A 27,615-nucleotide genomic window follows, 5' to 3' on the forward strand; every position below is an offset into this window, starting at 1 on the left:
AATCAAGAAATAATAAAGACTATCTTTTTAAATTCTTGGTGGTGCTCCCTACATCTAATAATTGAGGACGTGACGTCATTATGCTGCTTTCTGATTAAATTGGTTCGAAAACATACATGGCACAATGTATCACATGACAGCCTTGTACATCATGAATTTAGTGACCCTCTCATAACGTGCATTCAGAGGTTCCGAGTTCGATGAAGAATTTTTCGTCCTCTCAATCTAGCCAAAAGAACTAACAAACTGCTGACTCGTAATCCCCGAAATGAATTGACCATTTTCTCGTCATAACAAAGTTATTCGATCCTGGGCTATTTCTCACAAGTGGTAAGTTGTCGATATGTACGAGTAATCAACGCTGAACATCCTCATCGATGTATTAAGGAGACTTCAAAATGCACGTTAAAGTGGAACAAAACACCGTACCAGTATCATAACAGAATGGTTCATGGTATAGAGATGTCAAGTTACCAGATGAAAGAGGAAATCATAGCCAGCCTTTTACAATGATTACCAACAGATAAATCAATTAATATGAAGTAAACCCGATACCCAATCCTGCAATAAAGATCATTAAGGATTAGCCCTGTCATTATCGAAATTCGCGCTTTGGATTTGAGCGCGTTTCACTGACTGAAATCTTAAATAACGCCATAAAATGCAAAGAAGCTACATGTATCGCTGATGATTTCGTCTATAGCAAATGTTTGGTCAACCAAAACCTTAATGAAGGGCTATTTGTAAACGATCTTTTTTATAGGACTTGGTACCGAATGCAAAGGAAAGCCTGTTCGTGCTTTTAGACCCGATGATAGACAACAAACACTTTTAGTATCAACAGAAGGAAATGTCCAAGAGCTTAGAGAATCGTCTCATTCAGGAGATACAATTCAAAACAACCGAACATTTTCACACATAACATTGCCCTAAGATTGCATCCCGTGGAAAAAAATTGTCATCTTAAACATATTTGTTTACATTTAGCAGCCATTGCTAATCCTTACTTTATGTCACTTTTTCGTGGTTGAGTCGGTAAGCATTTCCGATTGAAAGGACTCTTCTGGGATGCAACAGCAAGGCAAGGTTGCTTGTGTAAAAAAGATCAGTGATTTATATTGCAAAATGCTACAACCAATCCCTTGACCTAACCATTTGGATGCTCGAGAAACGCTTGTAACTTTACAATCTCTAACCCTACAATTAGTTATTTCAACTAATTAACTGCGCCAGTGATGAGCGCACTGATGACGTTTGCACTTGTTGGTGAAGCTTTTGACAATTACGATTCATGATATTCCAAACACAAATAATGGCACGTAGAGTATCGTTGCATCCAATTGGTTAAATCTGGTGAGTAAAGAGTTAATACGGAAATATAACAGCATGCCCATTCTCTATTGGGAGACAGAGTGACTCACCCCTCCTCCCATATGCAAAAGCATCAGCCAGGTCATGGCAGCAGCGCCGACAACCCCCTCTTGGACATCTCGTCGCCAATCGATTCTCGTGTATCCATCCGCTGCCCGGACCTCCGGCTTCTACCAGGCGCATCCAATCGACCCACCAGCAGCAGGAACGCACCAAACCATCATCCTTTACACGTGTTTGGTTACCCTTTTATATACGCGTCAGTTGTTTAATCAAATGATTTCCATGGAAGGAATGCGCGGAACTATTTCATTAAAATCTAAATAATCATCGGCCGCAATCACAATTCATTGCAGTAAAAATATAGGTTTTCACTCGATGTGTAAAATTATGTCAAGCGCAAATTTACGTTTGCTACGAGCCACATTTATTTTATCTTGTTCGTTTTTGTGAGTGATTCGTTTTCAATTAGATATGTAACGCCAGCTGTTAATTCATAGCCTGATAAAGGATTCATTGAAATTCTCTCTTTTTGTCAATTTCTTCTTTCACGCGCATCCTCCCGTTCGTTGTTGTTTCCGCCACCATGATAAATGTTCAATTTTATTATGCATACAGTTTATTGCATCCTATTCCGAGAATTCAGCTCCTCGAAGCCCTCTTTAGCTACTCGGAAAGTCACGGCCTCTTCCTATAAATGTTTTTCGTAAATCAATCCTTTAGGTTGCCATGGCAACATCAGAGCATCTAGCTCACCGACCTCAGCAACCCAGTTATCCACGCGGTGGATTAGTATTCAGAGGCAATCACGTAGCGCAGAAATCTTGAAGTAAGGTGGTGATATTTCCCTTTTTATCATTGAAAGTGCGGTTTCATTGTATCAATAACAATGGTTTTGGCCCGTTAGCTAATTTATTCAATATGGATGCGTGTTGCTATTGGTACGTTACTGTAATATCCCTTACGCGGTTACGTGCTCAATCGTAATGTTCCTGGGGCGATCCTGTGGGTCCATCCCTGAGTACCGGAATCTGCACATTTTAGACAATTCGACTTTTCCTTGTATTCCAGAGTAATATCTCCACTAAAAGATTATGGCAAGTTACAGCAAAGACGACAGCTATACTAAATAATGTCTATAATCAAACTAACACGCTTACGACCATTCCAAAGGTTGGGGCGAATATCCAGCAGGACTCTCTAACAGTTTGGCAGTGGCTCTCAACGCTAAAACACAAATTGAAATGCCGGTGGCATTTTAGGTAAAGCTAATGTTCTGATCTGAAACACTGAGTGCGATGAAGGGATAGTAGGTGCATTGGCTCCTTTAACGTATTGTTAGTGCGTCTGTTGTTACAACTACTCTTCTACTCCTTGGACAAACACTTTACCTCAGGACAACACTTTTCCCTCATTTTTTCTGTGGAGATGTTCCAAAACTCTGTCTCTGGCGTCAATTCATCAGTTAAATAACCGAAATAGCATGGTAGACAATTTTCGCTGTTTGAATCCATCATATCTCCTAACATGGAACGAAATGTTTTTCCCAAATGATTAACTCTCTAACGTTAAACAAAACTGCGCTAAAAAGCAAGTGAGTTGCACGCACAACGAAAGCTCAGTGTTACGAAATACGTAGGCCCCATGTTGGGGTATCGTCCTTTAAAACGCATGAGTGTCCTCAGTGAGTATCCTCATGACCCTCAGCCTGTCCTGCACCCCGAAAGGCGGGTCTGACTCCTTTCCAATTGATGTTCCTCCGTGGCCTACATGTGTATGGTGATCCTGTACGGAGGAGTCGCCGTCACGACGGTCAGGCACTTCATCCGGCCTTGAAACCACCAGTAAACTGTCCTTAAATCATTAGACTCGTGTTTACTTAAACGTTTTAAAGTTGGCCAAAATCAATTTGATAAACGTTACAAAAGCTTTATCCGAATCCTGCGCAAATATTGTGAAAATCTGTCAGTTTAAAACTGCTAATTTAGGACCTCTATCCACCCTATATGTACATCATGGCTATTTACAGTAGTTGTCGTACTAGTAAATTACTGAGATCTCCGACTGTTCATAAAAATCTGGCAACAAAGTTTGTCGGGTTTTTGGGAGCACTGACGTTCGAACCCACCGATATTCAAGCAATATGGCACTTCGCGTTGTGCTTGTCGTCATTGTCTCGTGAGAACACTTTGATGTCGTCACTGATGTGAGTAAGTGATACAACAGATGTACAAGAAATGTGTGGCCAGGGTCTGCGCGTTTCCAATGTACGAATTCATATTTATCGTAAATTATTCCATAGTTATACTAGATCCAAGCATTGCGTTTCCACAGCACGGCAGCATTCAAGAATGTACGTAATCCATTTTTTGAGAATTCAAAAGTCTTAAAAAGCACACAAGATAACAGCCAAGACTGTATCGTATGTGTTTTTATTTGGAGTTTTTGTAAGTCCTCGCAACTCCTCCCAATTGCAGTGCTTATATATCCGAAAAAAGCACAACACAGAGTTCCACTTGGGTCAGTACTATCCAAGAGAGAAAGCGACTACACACGACGACTGTACACAGATTAGTCTCCATTAAATATATGCTGCATTTTGTACATAGCAACATTGCATTGCTCTGTGGAATTTATACAAATCAAAAGCTGTCTTTATATAAAATTCATGCTCAAGTCTCATTGTGGAATAATTCGTCTTTTTAGTACAAAAATATATGTGTATAAAAGTCACCCTGACTCTTTGGCGCTTTTAAACAGTAACGACGTGTACCTTCTGATGGGATCGGGTGATGGCCGCATCCCACCGCGATTTAGACCCGCTCGTGAATTGATCACGGTATAATTTCCCATCCATGATATTTTCCTGATGAGTGGGCGGGTTATTTAATTCCATGATGTAAACGTCATGATCCGTGTAGATAGAGCAGTGGAGACATTTGCCATTTTGAAGATTCTTAATATTAACGTCCCCATAGTATGTCCTCGTTAAACCATAAAGACCGTCCTGATATTTAAATTTCACATATAAACCATTCCCGTCGTGACGGCGCTTGATTTTTAGGCCAACATTGAAGATCCGGTGTTTTTGATGACCCATCCACGACCGTAATCCTTTTTCCTCGATCCATTGAGAATCCTCGTCGTACGGATTGTACAACAGAACAGTCATATACTCATCGAAGTTAATCGGCAAGACGACTGTTTCCGGTCGATCACGGTCCTCATCTCTCACGTTCTGGTTGTTAAAGTATAATCGGATGGTTCCAGTCTTACTCGAGTTCTCATCCTGCGACTCGCCACTCAGAGGCCGCTGCTGTGACCTTGGAATAAGTATAGGATCAGCAACAATTGCATCGGAGTCGACCTCAGGGATGTCTAGACAGGGAGGCTCGACTGATGCTTTGAACGGAGACATGTCTGGTGTTCTTCCCTCGCTGATCGCGTACCTGTCAGCTAAGCTAATCTCATCCCGTTCAATAAACAACGCTGGTCCCTCCTGGAGTTTCTCAGGCGTCACACCAATCGTCTGAGGCTCATCAGTATCCTCGATTCCCTTCTTCTTCTTTGGCGTCTTCCCCTTCGGACTTTTGCCTTTCTTTGGCGACTTCGGCTTCTTTTCCTTCCTCTTTTTAATCTTAAATGGTGTAAGTTTCTTCTTTTTCGGTGACTTAGTGTCTTTCACTTCTTTCGGCGCTTCTTCGTCAGATTGGACACCTTCTAAGACCAGTTGTATTTCAGGTGACTCCAATGTTATATTTGGCTCGGCTTCGACGTGTAGCTCTACCTGAGGGACAACTTCAGGCTCTGTTTCATCAGCGGGGACGGCTTCAGGTTTTGCCTCTTTCGGGTGCTCCTCTTTCCTCAAACCAAGGGAAAATAACCAGCTTTTTCTCTTCTCTTTATCTTTTGGCTCCTTCTTATCTTCCCTCTCCAATGCCTTCAGCTTATCTTCGTCAGCCTTTTCCTTTTCCCTCTCCTTCTCCTTCTCTCTCTCCTCTTCTTTTTCCATGTCCTTTTCCTCATCAGGCTCAATCACCAGGTACCTCATGTGCTCCTTCTCCACAGGAGACGGAGTAGACTCAACAGCAGGTGCAACCGACACTTCAATCGTTCCCTCAACATCAGGTACCTCCACCCTGGGCACCACAACCTCCACTTGCCCTTCAGGCTCCTTCTTAAAACCTAGTTTGGCAAACCAGCTTCGCCTCTTTTCCTTATCCTTAGGCTCTTTATGTTTGTGGTCCTTTTTATCTCTCGGGCTGTCAGCCTTTTCATCCTCCTTGTCTGTTTTAACCTCGGGAATTTCTAAGCTGATTCTTGCCCCAGGCTCAACGATCAAAACATGCTCATCATCTTTCATGTCATCTGGTAAATCTAAGGATGGGAGTCTTATGGGTGTTTTCCTATACTCAAAACATTCAGATTCTCCAGCAGACGACATTTCAGACTCTCTTGTTGGACTTTCATCCCTGAGCTGGTCAAGAAGTGAACATATTGGATGGTCATCAGGGATCTCCACTAATTTCTCTTGCATTGGTGCCTCTGGCTTTGTTGGCGTTGTTCTTATTTCAAGGCATAAATCTTCTTCAACTTGGATTGAAGGCTCAGGTATTGACACAGTCGGTGAATCTGGGAACTCAAAATCGAACTCTATCTCGGCTTCACCCTGAGGCTGTGGTACTTCAGGCCTTTGCACAACCAGCTTTGCATCGGCTGGTTTCTCATGCTCGTGCTCGTGTGGCTCTTTCTTCAAACCCCAGCTCACCAGCCAACTCTTTCTCTTCTCCTTTTCTTTTTTGTTATTCGTTTTATGCTCTGGTTTCAATTCATCCTTTTCTTTGGGTTTATCAGTTTTAGACCAACCATTATTTGGGTGCTCCTGCTGCTCACCTTCCAAGACAAAGTACCGCAGTGGTTCATCAACATCAGGGGTTTTGACCTTCACACCAACTGCACCTTCAACTTCAGGCTCGTCCTCGACCTTATTCCTTGGAACCTTCCTGACACCAATCTTTTCTAGGAAGCTCCGTTTCTTAGGCAGATCAACCTTTTTCTTTGGTCTATCTTCATCGTCAGCCTTTTTCTCAACTTCTCTCTCTGTTTCAACTTCACCTTCGACTTCAACCTTTGGCAGCACAACTGAACCAGCAACCTTGAGCTTGGTTTCATTGATGATGTCATCAACAATTTGGTCCACAACCTTTTCAACTTCACTTCTTTCAGGCTTATCTGGCTCATCAACTCTCACTGCCACATCAACCTTGGTATCTTCATGGCCTTCGGGGATAAATTTTGATGAGACCTTTACAATTTCAACATCAACGCCAAGCTCGGCTTCTGGTTCCAGTTCAAAGGCAGGCCTCTTTGGTTCTTCAGGCCCTTCAACGACTGGGACAGTATCAACTTTGGGAGTGTCTACAACTAACTGCCCTTCAAACTCGGGTATTTTAAACTCAACAGATTCTGTTGCAGAAGGTTCTTTCTCTTCCACTTGCTTCTCAACTTCTGGTTTTTTATCTTTTCTAAAGCCAAAGGAGAAGAAATGCTTCTTCTTCTTCTTATCTTTCTTGTCCTCGCTTTCCGGCTCCTCAGAGTGTGCTCTTCCTGGTCTATCGAATTCCACCTCAGCACCAATGTCAGCAGACTTTGGTCTTGGTCTCTTCTCAACCTCCGGTTTCTTTTCGGACCTTGGAAGCCTGAAGGAAAAGGAGATACCTTTCTGTTTTGGTTTGTCAGGTTCTTTCTCCTTCTCCTCGTCCTCACGGACTAAGAACCGCACGGGTTCCTTATCTCCTTGTTCAACAGGTGCAACAAACTCCACTTTAGGCTCCTCAGGCTTCTCAACACCCATTTCTATCCTAGGTTCAGCTGGGGCTTTGATGCCACCTTCAATCTCGATCCTGGCCTCGGGGAAATTGACCTCCGGTGCATCAATGACCAAATTGATTTCAGGCTCCGGTTTCGCCTCTTTTGTTGACTCCTCCGGTTCCTTATTTTCCTCCTTTGGCTTCTCTTCCTCATGAGCATGTTTCTTAAGATGGAAAGAGGGTAACTTAAACTTATGTTCATGTTTGTGTTCATCGGGCTTCTTATCAGCTTCATCCGGTTTCTCACCCTTTTGTTTCTTGAAGTGGAACGATGGAATCCTGAACTTCTTCTCCTTCTTTTTCTTTGGCTCTCCATCGACCTTGACCTCTGGAGTTTCAATCAACAATGTTACCTCAGGTTCTGGCTTCTTCACTGCAGCTGTCACATCCAGCTCAGGTACTTCTGGCGTGTCAAACACGAGGCTGATGTCAGGCTGTTCTGGCAGTTCTATCTCTCGCTCGGCGACAGCCTCTTCAGGCTGTTCATAACCCTCGGGGATAAACTTGGTAGAGACTTTGACCACTTCTACTTCTTCCCCCTCTCCAATTTTAAGGCCATCAAAATCACCATCAACATCTACCTCTGGTTGAGGAACATCGAATTTCAGCTCAGGCTCTGGGAGACCAAATTCCATCTTTGCTTCACCTTCAATATCAACATCAGGTTTTCGGAAGTCAGCATGAGCGTGTGGCTCAGGACCATCAACGTCGACCTTCGGTGTTGGGGCTTCAAACACGAGTTTATACTCAGGTTCTTCCTTCGGACTTTCAGCTTCTTTGTCATGTTTGTGAAAACCGAAGCTAGGTAGTTTGAACTTGTGTTTATGTTCATGATCCCCTTCCTTTTCAAGATCTTCCTTTTCCTTTGGTTGTGGAACTTCTCCAGATGCCTCAACATCCAATTCTGGACTTGGAGGTTCTAAAACTAACTTCATCTCAGGTTGAGTTGGTGAATCCACCTTTACCTCAGCGTCCACATCAGGTTTATCATGTTTATGTTTTCCCAGATGGAAATGTGGAAGATGGAATCTGTGCTTGTGGTCACTGTCATCGCTGGAAGTTGATTTCCTCTTTCCCTCCTTATCTTCTTCATCGTCATCCTTCTCCTTGAGCTTCACATCAGCCGAGAAATCGACATCTGGGACCCCCATAACAACTTTAATTTCAGGCTGTACCTCTCCCTTTATCTCGGGAATATCAGGCTCCTCAACCTCTGCAGAGGCCTTTATCTCTGGAATTTCAATCTCCGGCTCCTTCACCTGAGTTTCTGGTGTTTCTAAAACCAACTTGATTTCAGGCTGATCTGGCGTCTTCACTTTTACATCGACCTCTTTTTTCGGCTTATCATGCTTATGCTTTCCACCAAAATGGAAACTTGGGAACTTCGGGAGCTTGAACTTGTGCTTGTGCTTGTGGTCGCTGTCATCGCTGGCAGCTGATTCCCTCTTTCTCTTCTTATCCTCGTCATCGTCATCTTTCTCCCTGATTTGCACATCAGCTGAGAGATCGACATCTGGAACATCCATAACAAGCTTGATTTCAGGCTGCACCTCTCCCTTTATCTCGGGTATCTCAGGCTCCTCAAACTCTGCAGAAACCTTTATCTCGCGTATCTCAGGCTCTTCAACCTTCACATCAGCTGCGAGATCGACGTCTGGAACGTCCATTACAAGCTTAATGTCAGGCTCTGCCTCTCCCTTTATCTCTGGTATCTCAACCTCTGCCTCCTCGACCTGCAGTTCTGGTGTTTCTAAAACCAACTTGATTTCAGGCTGATCTGGCGTCTTCACTTTTACATCGACCTCTTTTTTCGGCTTATCATGCTTATGCTTTCCACCAAAATGGAAACTTGGGAACTTCGGGAGCTTGAACTTGTGCTTGTGCTTATGGTCGCCGTCATCGCTGGCAGCTGATTCCCTCTTTTTCTTCTTATCCTCGTCATCGTCATCTTTCTCCCTGATTTTCACATCAGCTGAGAGATCGACTTCTGGAACATCCATAACAAGCTTGATTTCAGGCTGCACCTCTCCCTTTATCTCGGGTATCTCAGGCTCCTCCACCTTCACATCAGCTGAGAGATCGTAATCTGGGACGTCCATAACAAATTTAATTTCAGGCTGTACCTCTCCCTTTATCTCGGGTATCTCAGGCTCCTCAACCTCTGCAGAGGCCTTTATCTCTGGAATCTCAATCTCTGGATCCTTCACCTGAGTTTCTGGTGTTTCTAAAACCAACTTGATTTCAGGCTGATCTGGCGTCTTCACTTTTACATCGACCTCTTTTTTCGGCTTATCATGCTTATGCTTTCCACCAAAATGGAAACTTGGGAACTTCGGGAGCTTGAACTTGTGCTTGTGCTTGTGGTCGCTGTCATCGCTGGCAGCTGATTCCCTCTTTTTCTTCTTATCCTCGTCATCGTCATCTTTCTCCCTGATTTTTACATCAGCTGAGAGATCGACTTCTGGAACATCCATAACAAGCTTAATTTCAGGCTGCACCTCTCCCTTTATCTCGGGTATCTCAGGCTCCTCAACATCTGCTGAGGCCTTTATCTTTATCTCCATTTCAGGTTCTTCGACATCAAATTCTGGAACCTCATGCACAAGTTTAATCTCAGGTGTTGTTGGCGACTCAACTGCAACATCTGGTGTCTCGGGTTTATCATGTTTATGTTTACCTCCGAATTGGAAGCCAGGTACTTTGAACTTGTGTTTGTGATCATGGTCGTCCTTATCATCATCGGCAGCTACGTGAGGTTCTGGAGCATCTAAAACTAATTTTATTTCAGGTTCGGTTGGTGCATCTACTTTTACTTCGGCGTCCACGTCTGGTTGATCATGTTTATGCTTGCCAAGGTGGAAATGTGGGAGATGAAACTTGTGTTTATGTTCATAATCCCCTTCTTTTTCAAGCTCTTCTTTTTCCTTCGGTTGGGGTACTTCTCCGGACGCCTCAACAGCAATCTCTGGACTAGCTGGTTCTAAAACTAACTTCATTTCGGGTTGAGTTGGTGAATCTATATTCACATCTGGTTTATCATGCTTTTGCTTGCCGAGGTGGAAATGTGGGAGATGAAACTTGTGTTTGTGTTTATGGTCACTGTCATCACTGGAAGTTGATTTTCTCTTTTCTTCCTCATCCTCGTCATCTTCGTTCTCCTTGACCCTCACATCAGCTGAGAAATCAACATCTGGAACGTCCATTACAAGTTTAATTTCAGGTTGTATCTCTCCCTTTATCTCGGGTATCTCAGGCTCCTCAACCTTCACATTAGCTGAGAGATCGACGTCTGGAACATCCATAACAAGCCTAATTTCAGGTTGATCTTCTCCCTTTATCTCTGGTATCTCAATCTCTGGCTCCTCTACTTCTGCTGCTGCCTTAACTACTACATCCAACTCAGGCTCTGGTGCTTGAGGTACATCAGGCATTTCAAGGACAAGCTTGATCTCAGGTTCTGCTGGTGTCTTAACCCGTTTCTCAATCTTTGGTTTACTATGTTTATTCTTGCCACCAAAATGAAAGCTTGGCATTTTAAATCTGTGTTTCTTGCCTGCTGGTTCCTGGTCATCACTGGCTGTTGATTTCCTTTTATCTTTCAAATCATCCTTTGGCTCTCCATCTTCAGGTACTTGGACGTCCCCCTTACCATCAATGCCGAAGTCTATTTTTGGTGCATCAACAACCAGCTTGATTTCTGGTTCCTCTTCGACATTAACTTTAGGGAGCTCAACCTCTGCAGCCCCAGCAATCTCCGCTTTAGGTTCTGGTGCCTCCAACACAAGCTTAATCTCGGGCTCTGTCGGTGTTTCAACTTCAACAGCGCCACCCTTCGGTTTCTTTGGCTTGTCATGTTTACCAAAGTGAAAACTTGGAAACTTTGGAAGTTTGAACTTGTGTTTTTTCCCTTCACGATCACTGTCAGCACTGAGAGTCGATTTCCGCTTATCCTTCTCATCTTTGGACATTTCTAGGTGTGGCTGCTCAAACACAAGTGATATTTCGGGTGGCTCTGGCTTGTCAAAATCTACCTCGACGACAGGTTCTCCCTCAGCTACTTTGATGTCGTCAATGACTGCAGACCCTTCCACTTTCAACTCGGGCTCTGGTACATCAATAACAAGTTTAGTGTCCGGGACTTCAATTTCAGGGGCAGCGATTTCTGCCTGCGGTTTTGGGACAATATCAACCTGTGCATCTGCATCGGGGACATCAAGTTCCACTTTCGGTTCCGGGGTCTCAAAAACTAGCTTGAACTCTGGCTCTTCCTTCGGTGACTCAATATCATCATGACCATGTTTATGCTTGTTGAAAGCAAAGCCTGGCATTTTGAATTTGTGCTTATGCTCATGATCACCATCTTCCCCTGTCTCGGGTACATCATACACAAGTTTTAGCTCAGGCTCGGTTGGAGTTTCCACTTCACCTTCAATCTCACCCTCATGTTTGTGCTTCTTGAAACCAAAGCTTGGGAGTTTGAACTTGTGTTTATGTTCATGGTCCTCATCATTATCCTCAGGTTTATCCTCCTTTTCAAGGACTAATACAATAGACTGTGGTCTTGTATCAACATCAACATCTGGTATCTCAGGGACGTTAACTTCAGCGATGACCTCACCAGCAGCTGGAATGTCAGGCTTTGGTATGTCTGGTACATCTGGTGTTTCGATCGCAAGCTCAAACTCAGGTCCTTCTGGTAATACTGCCTTGGGCTTTTCACCCTCTATGCAAGGCTCAACTTCAGCGGACACCTCTGGTATTTCAGGAGTGTCGAGGACTAATTTAACTTCAGGTCCTGTAGGTATCTGCACCTCTTTGTCAGGTTTGTCGTGCTTATGTTTTCCAAAACCAAAACTTGGGAGTTTGAATTTGTGTTTATCTCCATGTCTTTTCCCATCATCGGCTTTATCATCCACATCTGGCTTTTCAACCTCTACAGCAACCTGCGGTTCTGGAGTCTCCAACACCAGCTTCATTTCGGCTGGTTCTCCCTCTTTCTTCTCCTGGTCAGGTGCCCATTTCTTATGCTTTCCGAAGTGGAAGCTTGGGAGTTTAAACTTATGTTTATGCTTATGGTCACCATCATCATCACTTGAAGTTGACTTTCTCTTCTCTTTATCGTTTTTGTCATCTTTTTTCTCAACCTTTATGCCGGCAGAGATATCAACATCAGGAACATCAACTTCAGGGTTCTCAACCTCAGGCATATCAACTTGTGGTTGTGGAACATCCATAACCAGCTTAAATTCCGGCTGATCACTACCCGCTATCTCGGGTGTTTCAACTTCATGATCCTTTAGCTCTGGTTTTGAAGCTTCCAGAACAAGCTTGATTTCAGGCTCAGCTGATGCACCGACTTTAATTTCAGCGTCCTTATCGGGTTTACCATGTTTATGCTTTCCACCAAAATGGAAACTTGGAAACTTTGGCAGTTTAAATTTGTGCTTGTGTTTGTGGTCACTGTCATCGCTTGCAGCTGACTTCCTCTTTTCTTTCTTATCCTCTTTATTGTCATCCTTCTCCTCGTCTTTTTCTCTGACCTTTACATCAGCTGAGAAATCAACATCAGGGACGTCCATAACTAGCTTAATTTCAGGCTGCACCTCTCCCTTTATCTCGGGCATCTCAGGCTCAACCTCAACTGCAACAGCTACCTCAGGTTCCGGCACTTCTGGTGTCTCAAGAACAAGCTTTATCTCAGGCTCAGTCGGTGTGGTGACCGCAACATCAACCCCATCAGGTGTCTCTGGTTTATCATGTTTGTGTTTACCGCCAATGTGGAAACCTGGAACTTTGAACTTGTGTTTATGTTCATGGTCTTTCTCATCATCGTCACCTTCGGGAGTCTTCACATGAGGTTCTGGAGCTTCAAAAACTAACTTCATTTCAGGTTGAGTCGGTGAATCTACTTTTACATCAGCGTCTACATCTGGTTCATCATGCTTATGCTTGCCAAGGTGGAAATGTGGCAGATGAAACTTGTGTTTGTGTTTGTGGTCACTGTCATCGCTGGCAGTTGATTTCCTCTTCTCATCGTCTTCGTCATCATCCTTTTCGTCATCTTTCTCCCTGATCTTCACATCAGCTGAGAGGTCGAGATCAGGAACATCCATAACCAGCTTTATTTCAGGCTGATCTTCTTCCTTTATCTCGGGAATCTCAATTTCAGGTTCCTGAACTTCTGCTGAGGCACCAATCACAACTGGCAGCTCAGGCTCCGGGACTTCCGGCACCTCATGGACAAGTTTAATTTCGGGCTGTGTTGGTGTGGTAACTGTGACATCAACGCCATCTGGTGTTTCCGGTTTGTCATGTTTGTGTTTACCCCCGAAGTGGAAACTTGGAAGTTTGAACTTGTGTTTATGTTCATGGTCATCCTTTTTATCATCAGCCTTTTCCTCCTCCTTGCGCTCACCCTCCTCTTCGTCTTCATCATCTTTCTTTCTCTTTTCAACCTTTGGTTTGTCTCGCTTCTTCCCAAAGCTGAAACTTGGAATTCTGAAGCTTGATTTCTTCTTGACATCCTTGTCCTTGTCCTTTGGTTCAGGTGGCTCAACAACGAGTAGAGACACTGGTCTCGATGAAGGTCCTCCCTCTTTCTCCTTTGGCTTCTCTGGTGTCTCAACTACAAGGATGATTTCTGACTGTGGCCTAGATGGTATTTCCACATCAGCACCAACCTTTACATCTGCATCTAGCCCTGGTTCAGGAATTTCCGGTGTTTCAAGGACAAACTTCGTTTCAGGCTGATCGCCATCGGGTTTCTCCACCTCTGGCACATCGACATCAGCAGATGCCCTTATTGAAAGATCAAGCTCTGGTTCAGGGATATCAGGTATTTCTGGAGTATCGATTTCCACTTTAAACCCAGGGTCAGTTGGAGTCACCGCTTCTCCTTCCGAGTCGTCCTTTTCTTTATCATGTTTATGCTTTTTAAAGCCAAAACTTGGAAGTTTGAACTTATGTTTGTGTTCATGGTCATCATCCTTTTCATCAGGTTTATGGTCGTCCTTCTCAAGGACTAAGACAACCGACGGAGGTCGTTGTCCATCATCAACTTTAGGTATGTCCACATCAATTCCACCTGAGCCTTCAATTGCAACGTTTGGTTCTGGTGTGTCAAGAACCAATTTTATTTCTTGCGGTTCTGTGGGCGTGCCTGGCTCTCCATCGCCCTTGCCATGTTTATGTTTACCAAATCCAAAACTGGGAAGATGGATCTTGTGCTTGTGTTTCTGATCATCATCATCTTTAGGTTTCTCATCTTCTTCATCTTCAGGTCGTTCTTTTTCTTCTGTTTCTGGCTTATCGATATCTGCTGAAGCTTTGACAGCAACTGTTACCTCCGGCTCCGGTGCTTTAGGAGTCTCAAAGACCAACTTAATCTCAGGCTCAGTTGGAGTGTCACCCTCTTTTTCGGGCTTATCATGTTTGTGTTTTCCACCAAAATGAAAACTTGGAAGTTTAAACCTATGCTTGTGATCATGATCACTATCATCACTAGTAGTAGACTTCCTCTTCTCTTTTGAATCATCAGTGTCTTCCTCTGGGTGTTCTTTATCATCCTTCCCCTTCTTCTTCTTCTTTTTGTCCTTCTTTGGTTTTCCCTTTCCAAAATGAAAGCTAGGTAACTTGAAACTGGCTTTGTGTTCAATAGTAGGTTTGTTCTTGTCTTCTTCAGTTGGTTTTTCGACACCAAATGCACCACCAATGGCTAGACTAGGTTCTGGTACATCAACAGAGACATGTGGTTTAGGCGTCTCGACTGTGATATTAGGGTCCTCGAATATTAGTTTTACTCTTGGTTCTTTATCTGGCTTGTCTTCTGCTGGGATTATATCAGGTTCCTCCACCTCCAGTTCTAGTTCAGGTGCAATTTTCACAGAAAAATCAACCTCTGGCAGAGATTCAAGTGGAACAATAGGGGTCTCTCCCACGACCTCTACTTCCAGAATCGGTTCAGAAGGCCTCTCACCTTCCTCCAGTACTGGTTTCCCTGGGCCAGGAATGGTTCCCCTTGGCGGATTTGTGATGACTTCCTCACTCCTTTCTAATGCAGGACCTTCTTCTGTCTCCTTTTTGTCATGTTTATGCTTCCCAAACTGGAAAGACGGGAGCTTAAATCTATGTTTATGATCATGTTCAACCTCCGCTGACCCTGCAACTTGTGGTGCCATGACAAGCTGGACCTCAGGTTCAGCTTCCCTTTCCTTATCATGCTTGGATTTACCAAAGTGGAAACTTGGAAGTCTGAATTTCTGCTTGTGTTCATGATCTTCATCTTGGTCATCCCTTGCATGTCTGTGTTCCTCATTGGTAGATTCGTCCTTTGGTTTTTCATATTTCTCCTTCTGTTCATCAGTTTTGTCTTTCTTGAAACTAAATAATTTGCTCTTTCGTTTCTTCTTCTTCTTTCCTTTGGTATCTGCACCCTCCACGCCAGCATCTACAGACAACGCAGCTCCTACTGCAACTGTTGGAACATCAACTGTGATACCAGCCTTGGCTTCAACGTCTGCTTCAGCTTTGACCTCAACCGGTTTTTCTTCTTTCACCTGTTCGTGATCCTTCTCGTCTTCTTTAGGCTGCTCCTCCTCCTTTGGTTTGGTTGGTTGTTCCTCTGTAGACACACCAATACCAATACCCGCAGTAACCCCAGCTTCCACATTATCTGCATTCATAGCTGCAATCATCTCTTCCTTAAAACTCTCCAATCTGTCCTCAATTGCTGACGAATCGGCCTCCTCCGGTTCCGGGGCTTCTACTGGCTTCTCCTTGTCTTTCTTTTCTTCACCCTCCGGCATATCCACAACAGATTCACGTACTTCAAGTTTTACTTCGACAGGTTCTGGTTGCACAACGGCAGGCGCTGTCTCAAAACCCACAACAACAACCGCACCTTGATCAGGAGTTTCCAATGGAATCTTTTTGATAGCATCTAATATTGACTCCTCCTCTTGAGGTTGAACTGGTTCCTGAGCGTGTTCTAATTCAGGTTGTTTCGCCTCCACCTTCATTTCCATCGGTTCCTCCTGCTGTTCTGTGGACGGTGTGGTTTCCGCTGCCTCTGGTTGGGTCATTTCTGTTGTTGTTGGTTCTTTGGTAACATCTGCTGCTGCCTCCGTTGGTTTGACATCTTCTTTAGGTTTCTCCTTCTCATCTGCTTCATCCTCCTTCTTTTTGAAACTGAATATTTTTATTTTCTTTTTCCGTTTCTTTTTGCCCTCTTTCTCTTCGGGCTCTGCTGCCTCGGGCTCCTGAGGTTCGTCTTTCTTCTCCTCCTCCTTAGGAGGTTCTGCAGGCATCTCGGGTTGCTCCTTTCTTTTCCTCCCCTTCTTTCCTTTCTTCTTTTTCTTTGGCTTCTCCTCTGCAGGCTCGTCTTCTGTCTCCTTCTTACCCTTACCGAAGGACCTCCTGAGACTACCAAACAATGTTGCACTAGCACCACTACTTTTGTGGTCATCTGAAACAGATGATGTCCCTTCTGAAGGCTCCGTGGACAGGGTAGACACAGGTCGCTCCTGTTTCTCTCCTTCACGGACCTCTACAGGTTCATCTGTTGTTTCCGGCCTAGTTTCCTCCTCCGCCGCGGCCGGTGGCGTCGTTTCCTCTCTCTGTGGTTCCATCTCGTGTTTCTCTGCCACAGGATCGGCAGAGGGGGCAGCACCTTCAGACTGCACAACGCCTGGTGCCCTCTCCTCCTCGATAGCCTGTGGTTTAGGTTGCTCCTGAGTTAAATACGTACCATTCACAACAACAACATTCGGATCACGAAATCTCTCTACCTCTTCTAGTATTCCCGTACTTTCCTCATCCGCATTATCTTTTGTCTCCTTCTTTTCACTCTCATCGCCTTGAGGATTTACATCATTGAGTTTACCATCCACACCCCCATGGTTATGCTCCTTTAATTTGCCCTCATCGTAAGTATCCAATTTGCTTGTGTCAGTTTCGTAATCCTTGTCGTATTCTTTCTTACCGACAGGACCTACGTCTGGTCCAGTGTCCACCGTGACAGGTTCCATAAAGTTATTGTAGGGGTATCCGAATTAGGAAAGGAAGCCAGCGTGTTGGGCGAGAGTAATAGTTCCAAGTAGATTCAGGAATCTTAGTGCGAACTCTGAAATGATAGAAGGAGGAATATCGTGAGACCATTGTAGGGGGAATTTCATGAAAACTTACTATCTAAACAATTCTTGGGCGCCTGAAAAAGCAATGGTCTGTACATGTATGTAGGACGAAATACTTTGGCCACTAATAAGGTATTCTGAAAAGCAAGGAAACTGTAAATTAGAATACATTGATGAATGGCATTGTTGAGCCCTTTGCGACTCACCATTATTCCATCTTCTAGCCGGCACACAATAACTTACCATATCAACATAGTGTCCGCTTAGATGTGAAGGTTAACATAGGACGTATAGCCTTCGAAAGGGAGGCCACTTCAAGAACAAATGGAAACTCAATTCTGCTTAAGTATCGATGGGTTGAAAGGGGTTAAAACGTGCGCATCATTAGCCTGGGTGACTCAATCTATGTGCGGTTTCTAGAATCTAAACAAGCCCAACCTCAAAACAAGCATACTGATGGTTCCATTGACGTGTACAGCTAATGATTATCGATTTAAGGCGATCACACTCATGCTATAGATATTCGCAAAGGATGGCAATCACCTTGATATCATATACGCAGTTAATACCTATTAATCTCTCCGAACCACATTCGAAACCTAAGTGCCACTTTTTCACTACAGTAGCTTAGTTCGCATTGCAAGAAGTGTTTTGCCAGCTACATGCCATATAGCAGGTCTAGAACGAGAAAGGTGGTAAGGAACGCAAGAATGCCGAAGATGTCAATATGCCAACAATCTGAAACCATTTAGGCTTTAAAGAAATTGAAGTAAAAGTCCATGGGATGTTTTTATGTTCAAATTCAATGCACATTGAGCCTTCAACCATCGGTCTTAACGTTAAAAACGACTTGATGTCAGGCATAATATTGAACACCTCAACCACACAAGCAAATCCATTTTTTTTCATAAACATGTCAGCATTAGAGTTATCGCAGGTTGTGGAAGGTTTTCCAGTTTGACTGCCAAAAACACGGTCCACCTGCGAGCTAGCCAGTGAGTCCTGGCTTCCGCAAACGGTGAGTTATTACTCGTACCTTTCAGCACAAAAATAGAAAACAATAAAAAACAGTTTCAAACCTATACTAGTTTTCAGTATCAAAACCTCTTTTTCTTCTTCAAAAACTTATTCTTATTTTCCTATCCACATGATATACATGTAAACCGCCACATGATATAGTGTTGACCACTAAATTCTCATCGGTATTGAAAGAACAGTACTTTCATACATCACCATACAAAGTAAGGGACTTTCCCAAGGGGACATTTAAAACTGCTTCACTATCACCTTAAACATCATTTGTATTGCTCACCAAAAATGTCAGCACCGCTAGTGTAGTGGTATCATGCAAGATTCCCATTCTTGCGACCCGGGTTCGATTCCCGGGCGGTGCAAAGTTTTTGAGAATTTTAAAATTTTTTATCAATGAGGTTTAAAGAATACTGTACTGTTTTTTTGGAAAATGATGAAGCGTATTTTATATTAGACGAGAAAAATTCAATGGGCTCAATTGTCTGTGTAATGTGCAGGCTCCGAACCAGGCGTGCAATATGGCGCATAAACAAGGTGCCCAGCCCCAGGACCGCTCAAGCTTATTTTGCACAGATGTTAACATCTACATGTACTCTTTCCCGCTCCTATACCAATCCCAGGTATACGCCCGCCATTGCAAAGTTACCTACTGTGCTCTTCACCCAACCTAATTATTAAACTCTCAAAAACTTCAAAAACTTGAAAAATCTTCAACTAATTAAACGGTTTCATGCAAAATGAGAAAAAGTGGTAATACATACAAGATTCCATCTACCTTTGGATACAGTCCGAGGGCCTACTGCGGGATGGGTTAGGCGAGAGTAAGAGAGTCTGACGCACACCAGCGCGGCGCTTATATATATGGCCGCAACGCCAAGTTCCTCAAATATTAAACCAAGGTATAGGCTAAAAACCGCGGCTAGATCGTCTTACATCGTAGGCTACAGAGTGGATTTCTCAATGTAGGCTACCTTTAGCTTTAAGCAATATGCTAGGTTTGAGTGAGCGGATGATGCATACATAATGTTAATCATATTATGTTGATACTCTTATACTGAACGATATCATTATTTCAAATTGGACCATGAGCATTTTGGACTGAGTGGTCATGTTCAATCTTTACAGAGTACTTGTCGCCCACTTATCGTCATTGAAGGAATCTTCACAGGCAAAAGGTCGAGATGTTACACAGTCACAATGTGTGACACACACGGCTTATTAATACTCTTCAATTTACAGTGGGTCCATTAAGATCTTCTATGTCCAATGAGAAAGCAAAGAATGCATTCTCCAAAGCAGCAGTTTGCTCAATACACCTTCCGCAACCTAGAGGTCAAGGATGGAATGCAATTCTTCCACTAATTCTGATTTTAGGACAATTAAAGCCTTTCGAATTAAATATGTCAAGAAGGCCACCGATTCCAGCCCAAAGAAATGCGTGAAGAGGATCTGGAGCAAGTTATCAGCAGAGTTATCATCATCCGCGAGGAGTATAGTATTCAACAGCTGAATGAGATTGGAAAAGTAGCCTGCTTAGAATGCCAACGGTTATCTTATGAAGAAATCACGATACGGTTATAAAAAAAGAAGCAGTGCACCAGAATGATGTTTGCTGCAAGATTCCCAATGATTGAATTGTGATGCAAAAGATAATTTGTGGCCAACAGGTTCAAAGCAAGGTAAATCTAGCAACAGGTCAATACAAGGAGAGTGCACCTCCATTTTGTTTTTCTTTTGTATCATTAAGGATCTGGGGCATTCGCGGGCCGATCAACTTCTTCCAGTGGAACGCTAAGCGCATTACCATGTTATGGATACCGACCGGCGTTCTGCAGGTAAACATTCTGTAAGCGAACTAAGTGTTTTTATGATATACCACTTTCCGACTAAGAACGCCATCGAGATGCATGCACTGAAACAGTGGTTCATTTGCAACCACCTTATGATTCCATCTACATCTCTCATCTTATTAGTTTGTTTGGTGGTATTAACACGTACATGATGTACGTGACGCCCTTTGTACATCGCGTACACAATTACATACAGTGTATTGACGACTGAGTGGCAGCACACTATTGAGTGATACTCGAGGAGCATCTCGAGTTGTGCCATCCTTGAAGCTTTACAGACAACCACACGTGACATGGTGAACCTGCAGTTTATAAGAAAAAAACCCCAGATATTTCTAAACATGTAACTGTATTTGAATATTTTCTGCTGAAAATCCTTTCCACAACTTACGGAACAAGTTCGTCTTTCCTCATATTAGTTAAAAATGCTTCCAAAGTCCAAATATGGCACACCAAGCAATGAATCTCACCATTTTTGAGGACACCAATATTCACCACAATCAAGGTCAACAATAGTTACCATATATACGCTATCAAACGAAAATAAGCCGATTAGATACAGTCTGGTATCATCCCATATTGAAGTTCTAGCGGTATTGCCTCCGTAGCCAATCTGGAAGCTGAGCAATGTCAACACATTGAGGGTCAAGATGTTATCAGTGGCCCCACTCATCGTGCTAGCTGATGTTGTAGAATCACCGACAAAATTCCAGATGTTCAACGACATCTTGAATGTTGAAAGCCGACCAACCGTAATATCAGCTAAGTGATACATAACTCAATGAAATATTGGGACAAGGAGGCGATAACACGCAGATTGATGGTCTCAGGCACACAACATGCCAATAAAACTTGATAGATTTTCAGTGCCGGGTCGAATGGCATCGGAATAACATAGGCTCGAGTAGGAAATAGACAATAAGGATAATTAAATGACGAGAAAAGTTATATTTTTACTTGCTTTCCACTGTTTCATTTAGATTAACGATGGAAAGCGAGCTCAGTTACCATGAGATGTTTCAATATGTTCAACAAGGGGTCAAATGGTTTTTTTCGTAATTTCTAAAGAGAGTGTACCAAAGCTGATGATAGACAACGATGATATCTCCCCTCCATTTAATCCATGTGTTCAGCAGCATTGCAACATGATCAATCGGTAAAGTATAGATGGCCAATTAGATGATCATTCCAACTTATGAATCATATCTCCAAATTGGCATTCCATCAACGACTAGAAGGCGCACTTTATAGTGGCATATGTGGGCGAAACTCTCTGTTAACTGTGCTTGCTCAAAGCTACAACTATATAGCCTCTGATCTTGGAAGGCATGGGGGTCGCTTTTTCTTCTGAAAGCCGATGTGTGGTCTGCTGTAGAAGAATAAAAAGTAACCTAATGGTTCGACCTACGTGGACGCACCACGTCAGACGCCATGACAGGTATTAATCGCCGCAATATGACGTTAGTACCAATCTCAAAAAGAAAATCAACCTCGCTCGGGGATCGTATTCTCATGATAAGACAGTGACAAGCGTACAAAGGAATCTCACTGAAGGCGGGATTTCACATGTAATTTCAGGTGGGCTGCCAACTTCGAACACACTTGATACAAATTACCCAAAGTAAGATCAAGCAACCATCCATCTTGATTGGATTCTTAATGTAATATCGTGCCTTGCATGAGAGGCTGGCTCCCATTTGTAAGCTTGCATGGGGTAGCCGTTGCAACATGCAAGTCTAAAAGGTCGGCTGATGGAAGATGCTAATTCTGAGTAGTGTACGAATGATGATTTTTAACCATTTATTGTTGGTGGATGAATTATGTCTAGAACTATTCGGCGCTTGGAGTCACCACGATATCGGCCCACAGGCGAGTTTTTGCCAGAACAACCTCCTCGCGTAAGGTAAACGAGGTTGAATGCTTTAAATCAGTCATTACGATTTGTGGCTGTCATACATTGACTTTTTCACAATACTGATCGGTCAACTTGAGATATGGCCTACGTTCGAATAATGAGATGATCAGTGAGTCACATGCCGCTTTCTTCATCCGTAATATATATCACACCATTGTCTTGCCACATCTTTGCGACGGGAGACACTTACACACACAGCTAAACCTCACGTAGACACCACTGTGATACTGCTTTATTTAGCCATGCCACCGCATATATCATTGCCTCATCCACTCGACGGCTACATGTACGTTAGCAACGGGAGACGCACGCTAACCCTCCTGACCTCCCCACATCATTGTGGTAGATACCACTGTGTCAGACCCAGACACGGGCGACTATCGATCAGTGATATACACGTCAGACACACGGCTCATTTAACGCTTTGGATACTTCTGGGGGTACAGTGACTACGGAAACTGACGTTTGTTCGGATCGTAATTTGTTTGTAGATCATAAGATAAGAGAGGTAAAGGAGCCGTTCGGTAGTAAATCTGGCAAGGATCACGCCGCATCAGTCGTTTCAGAAATTATTTTATGCAAAAAACATTGGGCAACTTGTAAATCAGATATGAGATAACGTCAGCACCGTCAATTGCTGATGAATGCTTCTGATATCAAGAAATATCGTCCCGCGATTAATTTTTTTCTTGATTTGGTTTCTGAAATTATGCCAGTTATACGCCATGGTGACTTGGGTACAACCCCGGGTACCTAGAACGCGGATTAAAGAAGCTTTAATGTACAAGATAGAATTAACGATGAATATAAGAAATAATAACCCATAAAACTGATTTGTCTTATTGATTTTGGACTATATTTCCTCCTCTGACCTACATGTATTTGTATTCGAGCTAAGCGGTCCAGCTAGTAGACCAATACTTCGTCCCCAAAAGTACAGCGTATAGTGGATCGAGGCAATATAATGGGCTATCCAGCTAGCTGCTCTGCCTCCAGAGTAGTGGAGAGCGCAAATGTCATTCTCTATTCTGATATTTATATTGCCAATTAAACACAATGCATGGTGTGAGTCACGGTCCTTGATAAATTGTTATCCATTCTCGCAAGAGGCGGAATGATGTAACTAACGATGACTGGTTCAATTTGAGTCTCAGAGGTGCAAATTGCTGTAAGATATTTAATTAGTGCCACGCAAGCATGAAATGGTTTTCATCTTCGATTTGTAAATTGTTTTAAGCATTAACAACAGAACACGTGGTGTTATTCTAAAGTGCATGTAACCGTATTGCCAAAAGTCGCTGGCTCGCTAAGCAGTTGCATCATCTTGGCTCAAACATTCACCATCTTAGCCCATTTTTCTTTCCTGGGGTTTTCCTGCGTAAACCAGTATTGCAGATGTTGTGACCAACGTACGTACGATGATCCCTTTACTCTAAGGTGATCCTGACCAACCCATTGCGTATAGGTCCTCATGGACATTGGCTGTTTTAAGAAGTATTCTCCTACCCCGTCATCGAGCGACTAAGTTGGCGATAGCAATTTGGTAGTTTTTTTTGGTTTGACAATTGCCATGGCTGCGTTGGGAATAGTTTTTACTTCAATGCGATATGTTTATCATATTACCACGTCGTTTAATCAGAATTAATTCGAGGTACGGGATCGGCCCGCGCAGAAGTGGCCCATGGCACTTAGGCGATTTTTCAGCAGATACATCAAAGTACATGTAGTAGTAATTTTGGCGTTTTGGCAAAACTTACCATATAGTCGAGAAAAGGTATCTGATAGTACACCACACATACTGTACACCAAATGTCACAGTGCTTTTCAATAAAACCAAAGTTCACAGTTAGAATGTTGTCTAATGCTCGTATCCTATATGAAGCTTTTATGAGTTCTTACTAAGCAAACATCGTTACATGCCAAAGGCTTATTTCCTTCGATGCATACTACCAAATATATAACATAAACAGCAATCAATATTTCATGTGTACCTAAACAGCCTGGAAGACATTGGGGAGATCGGAGAAATATTGGAAATTTCATATACAGTTGTATTCAGGGAAGCGCCATGTTTATTAATATCAAAAAGCCAGCTGTTACTGTAGACTGCATTGTACAAAAGGCTAGTTCCGATCGTGTCCTGAAATAATATTATGGCCCGCATTCAGGTTAGGAAAAATAACATGGCTGTAGTTCCACACAGAAGCCTTGGCGATAAAATGTTCCCAGTAGCATTTCTACTGTTTTTACGTCAGTTTGGGCCCTTCAATATAAGTGTTGGCGTTATGTAAGTCTTTCCATTGACAGGGAAATGTCAAGTTTAGAGTATTTTGAACGAACGCTTAACGGTCTCACTACATGATACATCATACATGTAGTGTAACGCCTGTCTTGTCTTGTGAGCGAGGACACGGGCTGATCAGCATAGTAATCCCAATGATGTCACCATCTAAGAATAAAGTGATTTGCATTAGCCGATCCATTTTGCATTCTGCACGTTGAGGTTGACGGAGCGCCAACTGGAAGGCTAATCAGTTGTCTGGCACGGCTGCTGGCTGTGGAATACTGATTTCTGATTTCCATTTTTTACCGATCTGTATATTTGAGAGGTGGAAAATATCATTATCTATTCTGGAATCCTATGCATGAGTTCGTGTATATTCTGTATTGCATTATGAACATGTAGATGTTATCTATGTGGGAGTGGTTGAGGCTGCTGGTGCAGCGCTGTTGTACAATACCCAATGAAAAGAACATGAAACGCCGCGACTAACCTCCGAACTATTTTTTTGAGGAAAAACGAGAGAAAGTACTTCACATATTGCCAACATTCGCCAGAAACATAAATTCAACTGCTTCCACACTGAATTCCAAACATTGCCACCAAACAGCATCACGCACGAGTATATTATGCCCTCAAAATGTTACTGAGCCTTAATGCAAACATCCGACTGCTTCGCTGCTTTCTTTCCGGTGAGAGATGAATTGAAAACAATTCTGAAATGGTCCACTTAAAATATTGATTTTTTACTTCAGTCAACAAGGGTCTCTCCCGTTGTGAAAGATAGATGGATGTTTTGCTCATTTCGATGTAATCTATGGGGTTTGCTCAGCGGATAATGATTATTAATTAAAAAGCCATGATCGGGTACTATGGCTTAATCCATTTGGCTTTGGCTCTAGCTTCACGTGACTAAAGCTTCGTGACATCTGATGGCCTGCGAAAAATTGAAGGGAATGTGACAAACCTTGGGCTGAAACGGTAGCTTGCACTTCTAACATACGCCGAAATTGGAGATAGCAAATTAATAGGGCGCACCACATCATCAATCTGCCTTTCTGATAATAGTACAGAGTCGGTGTCATTGAAACAGAGTACTTTCTAACACGTTACAGAAAAAAAACACCGATACTGTATTTTCTATAGAAACAGAACGCCAGATGACACAACAGCACAAACTGGCCGCTCTGTTTTGCCAACAAAATATGTGATGTTGCAGTATATTGATCCAATGCTATTGTATCAGTGGTATCTAATGATAGCAGAGATGTATTCAGACCATTTACAAAAATAGAAAGTATCAATAATATCGTGGCAGTAGCATCACTGCGCGCAGTCGAGGAATTGTTCTGCACAATAGCGGCACGTGGACTAGTCCGCCATTGTGCACGCCATGTTGGTGTAAACACGAAATGGCGGGCATTTCTGAATCAAATCGCCATCTTTAGCGGACGTGGCGTTTGCAAAACGTCAATACAGCCTGATAATAAACCACTCATGATGGGAACTCAACATCTACTGTCATAATGTAATAATTCTAATCATGTCAAACCTGGGTTTAGAAATACTGGTGATAATGACATCCCCGATTCCCTGCGAAAATGGCGGGATGACGGACTGCCATCTTCATTTATCATACTGTTCTCGTAAAGCACCATGATGCAGCACCATTGGCGCTGTCACGAACCTAGCTTGAGGGAGCAATCAATTAACCAAATCATGGTCAGAAATATCGTTCACTTCACGTAGAATGATAGATAGTGTTTTTTGAAGATAGCCTAGTTTGCACGGAACCAAAGAGAGAGCAGGAGCTGTGCAGTTACTTGATTATTCTTTCAACCTGTTTACGTAGAAGATGCTACCTTAAGGTCACCCGTTGTTTACCTAGCTATCTCTGGCAGGTGGAAGGAAACCAAGCCTGATGAAACCAGCTCCACACAGAGAATAGATGGTTTCCTGTTAGGATAAGCAAAATGTCCCTTCAACCCACCTTTAGCCAAACACTGGCTTTACTAAATAGTTCCTGGGGAATTAAATCCTATGTTAATATCCATTGTATGTCGTTTTTTCGATTTGTACTTCCAAGTCACATTACGTTGGAATATCATTTATGCTGAACAATAATCCTATGGTACTGTTATCCCAATGGTGTACTTATTTCGCTTAAAAGCATCAATATTAACGTGTACATCCGTGCACAGAGTAATGCTAGAAATTATTGAAAAGACGCTGCTTTGATGGACGAATGGGCGATGCCATCTGGTTGCTTTATCGAAGGGGTGACGGGCGTTGTTGATCCCAAGGACACAAGTCGGTGTCAGCTTCTTTGTTCGTGGTTGACGGTCGCCAAGGAGACTCATGAAGTTGAATATTAATAACCGATTAATTTTGATGCACCCGAGGCCACATACATAAACAGCCAATGACCTGTTTCAGTTGAGCATTGTGTCAACGAATTTGCGGCAATTGCTTATTTCTAATTGCTTTATAATCATTCTTGAAGACGATAGGCTATTCCTTCGAGGAAAACAAAGAAAAATCAGTCACCATTGTTTGACAGAATTCTCACTAGCATTGTAAAATTGTAACTTTCCTTCTCATTGAAGTTTAGTCTGCAGCATGCGATACTATTTTGTAGGCGTTGATACGTTAAGGGCAAATAAAGGTGAAAAAATATAACGCAAAATCATAACATCTCGAACCAAAAAGAAACAAGTTATTAATATGATATCGTCCACGCCGGCAACCATTGTTACGAAGTGACAGGGCAACAAAAGTTCCGGTCCCAGTGGAGGCGGCGAGTAGGTCAGGACGCTGCACTTAAAATGTAAGCATAAAAGGATGGGAATCATTAGGGTCGTCAAAACATGAATTCAGATTCCAAATAAGACTTTTTACAAATTAGGAGGTCGATTATTCCAATTAGCTTCAGGACGGATATATGCTTGTATTTGATTTGTATTGAATGACGATTAGAAACTGCAGACGTTTTGATGTAAACATACAAATTTTGAAGTTGTATGAAGATGGGATGGTGTAGGGTCTATTATCCTTGCTCATCACAGCCATGTGAATGTGAAACTGTCAACTTGTTTTACTGTCAACTTAGCTTAATTGATACAGCGTATGGTCATGTCTGTATGCCTGGAAGTTGAGTCATATTTTC

General features: G+C 42.9%; 1 protein-coding gene and 1 non-coding gene across 6 annotated transcripts in view; one reads left to right on the forward strand and one right to left on the reverse strand.

The window, feature by feature from the left end:
- Nucleotides 1–27,615, reverse strand: part of LOC135489801 (neuroblast differentiation-associated protein AHNAK-like) — a 50,495-nt gene that overhangs the window by 10,377 nt on the left and 12,503 nt on the right. For 3 of the 5 annotated variants that reach the window (XM_064775351.1, XM_064775354.1, XM_064775355.1), the window contains exon 2: nucleotides 1,422–17,361. In XM_064775351.1, the coding sequence (XP_064631421.1) occupies nucleotides 4,124–17,266 (13,143 nt within the window). In that variant the 5' untranslated portion in view covers nucleotides 17,267–17,361 and the 3' untranslated portion in view covers nucleotides 1,422–4,123. Of the gene's footprint in view, nucleotides 1–1,421; nucleotides 17,362–19,164; nucleotides 19,251–26,439; nucleotides 26,673–27,615 lie in introns of those variants that run through there. The other 2 variants (XM_064775356.1, XM_064775352.1) reach the window with 2 other exon arrangements.
- On the forward strand, nucleotides 18,695–18,765 carry Trnag-ccc (transfer RNA glycine (anticodon CCC)). The gene has a single exon. It is a non-coding gene; the product is annotated as a tRNA-Gly (tRNA).

The sequence above is a fragment of the Lineus longissimus genome, chromosome 6, assembly GCF_910592395.1.
Source record: "Lineus longissimus chromosome 6, tnLinLong1.2, whole genome shotgun sequence".
Classification (NCBI taxonomy): Eukaryota; Metazoa; Nemertea; class Pilidiophora; order Heteronemertea; family Lineidae; genus Lineus; species Lineus longissimus.